The 4,073-nt window shown below is 36.5% G+C and overlaps 1 protein-coding gene across 1 annotated transcript in view; it reads right to left on the bottom strand.

Annotated features, from left to right (window-relative positions):
• The window catches only part of hnrnpll (heterogeneous nuclear ribonucleoprotein L like), a 29,705-nt gene that overhangs the window by 10,385 nt on the left and 15,247 nt on the right, over positions 1 to 4,073 (bottom strand). The window contains 3 exon segments of the mRNA XM_078282092.1: positions 159 to 235; positions 238 to 272; positions 274 to 429. Coding sequence (XP_078138218.1) covers positions 159 to 235; positions 238 to 272; positions 274 to 422 — 261 coding nt within the window. The 5' untranslated portion in view covers positions 423 to 429.

The following is a 4,073-nucleotide window of genomic DNA, read 5'->3' as shown; positions in this document are numbered from 1 at the left end:
TTCACCATCGAGTCTCACTGAAGGTTCAGGACGGGCCCGACCTGCTGGGTGAGGGACAGGAGGTTCAGGTACAGTAAAGGAGGTTCTACTAGGACAGAGGAGGTTCTGGTAGAGCGGAGGAGGTTCTAGTGGGGTAAAGGAGGTTCTGGTGGACTCACGGTGGTGATGGGGTACAGCGGGTTCTGGATGGACAGCAGCAGAACCTTGTTCCCGCTGGCCGGGTCGTCGGTGTTGGTGGTCTGGTGATCCTCTGGCTGGTGGAGAAGTTGAGAGGCCTGCTGGCCGGCGATGTAGACGGCCTCGCCGCCGCCGGACGCCTCGCCGCCGCCGGACGCCTCGCCGCCGCCGGACACCACGCAGCGCTCGGCGCTCTGAACGCCGTCGAACTCCACCAGCGCCTGGCGCTTGAACGGCATCATCATCACATAGCTGCGGGACAGAAACACAACACACACTCAGAGGGGCGGCGTCCTGCAGGAGGAACAGCACATGAGGCAGGGAGGCAAAAACTGCAGGTGGCGCTAAATCATCTCTTCACACTGTTTTACACAAAGCAGTTTTACAACATGTCGTTATTTGTGTGAGCTTTCACTTCATCAGCACAATACTGTCAAACCAAACTAAACTAAAACTAAACTAAACTAAACCCAACCTAACCCAACGCAACCACACTAAACTAAACTAAACGAACTAAAAACTAAACTAAACTAAACTAAACTAAACTAAAAACTAAACTAAACTAAACTAACTAAAACTAAAACTAAACTAAACTAAACTAAACCACACTAAACTAAACCACATTAAACTAAACTAAACTAAACTAAAAACCTAAACTAAACTAAACTAAACATAAAAACTAAACTAAACTAAACTGAACCACACTAAACTAAACTAAACTAAACTAAACTAAACTAAACTAAACCACATTAAACTAACTAAACTAAACTAAACTAAAAACTAAACTAAACTAAACTAAAACCACATTAAACTAAACTAAACTAAACTAAACTAAACTAAACCACATTAAACTAAACTAAACTAAACTAAACTAAACTAAACTAAACTAAAAACTAAACTAAACTAAACTAAACTAAACTAAAAACTAAACTAAACTAAACTAAACTAAAAACTAAACTAAACTAAACCTAAAAACTAAACTAAACTAAACTAAAACTAAAAACTAAACTAAACTAAACTAAACTAAACTAAACTAAAAACTAAACTAAACTAAACTAAACTAAAAACTAAACTAAACTAAACTAAACTAAAAACTAAACTAAACTAAACTAAAAACTAAACTAAACTAAACTAACTAAAAACTAAACTAAACTAAACTAACTAAACCACACTAAACTAAACCACATTAAACTAAACTAAACTAAACTAAAAACTAAACTAAACTAAACTGAACCACACTAAACTAAACTAAACTAAACCACATTAAACTAAACTAAACTAACTAAACTAAACTAAACTAAACCACATTAAACTAAACTAAACTAAACTAAACTAAACTAAACTAAACTAAAAACTACACTAAACTAAACTAAACTAAACTAAACTAAAAACTAAACTAAACTAAAAACTAAACTAAACTAAACTGAACCACACTAAACTAAACTAAAAACTAAACTAAACTAAACTAAAAACTAAACTAAACTAAAAACTAAACTAAAAACTAAACTAAACTAAACTGAACCACACTAAACTAAACTAAAAACTAAACTAAACTAAACTAAAAACTAAACTAAACTAAACTAAACTAAACTAAACTAAAAACTAAACTAAACTAAACTAAACTAAACTAAACCACATTAAACTAAACTAAAAACTAAACTAAACTAAACTAAACCACATTAAACTAAACTAAAAACTAAACTAAACTAAACTAAACTAAACTAAACTAAACCCTCAGACTCCCACTCATACTGATCCTTAGTCTGATACTGAAGCTGCTGATATTTTGTGCCGATACTCAATATCTTTACATTTCACCGATTTCTTGCCAAAAAAAACATAAAAATAAAAATATTTGGTGTGTTCTTGTCAGAGAGAAGTGAAGAAGTGAAGCTCCAGTTCAACTTGGACTGGATCCAGCTGATGGTAGAGAAGCTGAAGGATCCTCCAGCTCAGCTTCCTGTCCCAGAACACAGAGCGGATCAGACCAGAGAGACTGAAATGACATTCTTTTGGTGTGAAATGTGATGTTGCTGAGGAGACTCTGTTATGCTGCAGAAATGCATTGAAAAGTGGAGGGGGGGGGGGGGGTAGTTAGTATTCAGGCCTGTTGCTCAGCAGCACATCACACTGCACAGCTCCAGACCGGATGCTTTTAAACAGCCAGTACCCATCAGACCACCAGACCACCAGCCGGCTCGCATCAGGAAGTCAGCTTCAGTGTAAATGATCCAAACAGCCAGCGACAGTTCCTCAACTTCATCTGAAAACTTTCTACATCTGACTGCTTGTAACAATCTGTTAGCTGCTGTTACTGTTGATGTTGTTGTTGTTGTTTGTTTGTTGTCGTTTGATGTCTATAATTCCAGTCCTGTCTGAATCTGCCATGTCGGTCATTGCCAGTAAATACTCCGTCCCGTTCTCCCTGCTGTGAAACACCCAGTACACACCGTCCTGTCTGAACTGACTTCACTCAGACTGCAGCTGAAAACACTCTTCACCCCAAACTGAGCTGAGACCTGCAGTCCCAGGCCGGCTCTGCTCCGGGACGGACCGCTCTGCGCTCTCAGACCGGCTGTGTGGTTGTTGTTGTTGTTGTTGTTGTTGTTGTTTGTGTGCATCAACATCAGCTGCAGAAGTTACTATGACACACAGTGTGACACAACTGTGTACAACAAACATGCAAAACCAGTGACATCATCTGATGATCCTGACAGATCACACTGTGTTAAAGGTAGAAACATGTATTTAGCAGATACTGGAGCAAAGGAAGAGGAATGTGTACCAGATAGTATTTTAAATATAAAGTCAGAATAATGAGAAAAAAAAATCTGACTTTAAACTCAGAACTCAAATACATTTTTCATATGTGGCCCTAATCCTCTTACGTATATTTTAAAGGTAAATGTGTACCAGATAGTATTTTAAAGGTAAAGGTAAATGTGTACCAGATAGTATTTTAAAGGTAAAGGTAAATGTGTACCAGACAGTATTTTACAGGTAAATGCGTACCAGACAGTATTTTACAGGTAAATGCGTACCAGATAGTATTTTCAAGGTAAAGGTAAATGCGTACCAGATAGTATTTTCAAGGTAAAGGTAAATGCGTACCAGATAGTATTTTCAAGGTAAAGGTAAATGTGTACCAGATAGCATTTTAAATATAAAGTCAGAATAATGACAAAAATTTTCACGTGACCCTAATCCTCTTACGTATATTTTAAATGTAAATGTGTACCAGATAGTATTTTAAAGGTAAAGGTAAATGTGTACCAGACAGTATTTTACAGGTAAATGTGTACCAGACAGTATTTTAAAGGTAAATGTGTAACCAGACAGTATTTTACAGGTAAATGTGTACCAGACAGTATTTTACAGGTAAATGTGTACCAGACAGTATTTTAAAGGTAAATGTGTAACCAGACAGTATTTTACAGGTAAATGTGTACCAGACAGTATTTTAAATGTAAATGTGTACCAGACAGTATTTTGCAGGTAAATGTGTACCAGACAGTATTTTAAATGTAAATGCGTACCAGACAGTATTTTACAGGTAAATGTGTACCAGACAGTATTTTAAAGGTAAATGTGTACCAGACAGTATTTTACAGGTAAATGCGTACCAGATAGTATTTTACAGGTAAATGCGTACCAGACAGTATTCTAAATGTAAATGCATACCAGACAGTATTTTACAGGTAAATGTGTACCAGACAGTATTTTACAGGTAAATGCGTACCAGACAGTATTTTAAAGGTAAATGTGTACCAGAAAGTATTTTACAGGTAAATGTGTACCAGACAGTATTTTAAATGTAAATGCGTACCAGACAGTATTTTAAATGTAAATGCGTACCAGACAGTATTTTAAATGTAAATGCGTAGCAGACAGTATTT

This window comes from Centroberyx gerrardi, chromosome 3 (assembly GCF_048128805.1).
Source record: "Centroberyx gerrardi isolate f3 chromosome 3, fCenGer3.hap1.cur.20231027, whole genome shotgun sequence".
Lineage (NCBI taxonomy): Eukaryota > Metazoa > Chordata > Actinopteri > Beryciformes > Berycidae > Centroberyx > Centroberyx gerrardi.
Note: the sequence above shows the minus strand (reverse complement) of the source record. Positions and strands in the feature narration are given on the sequence as shown.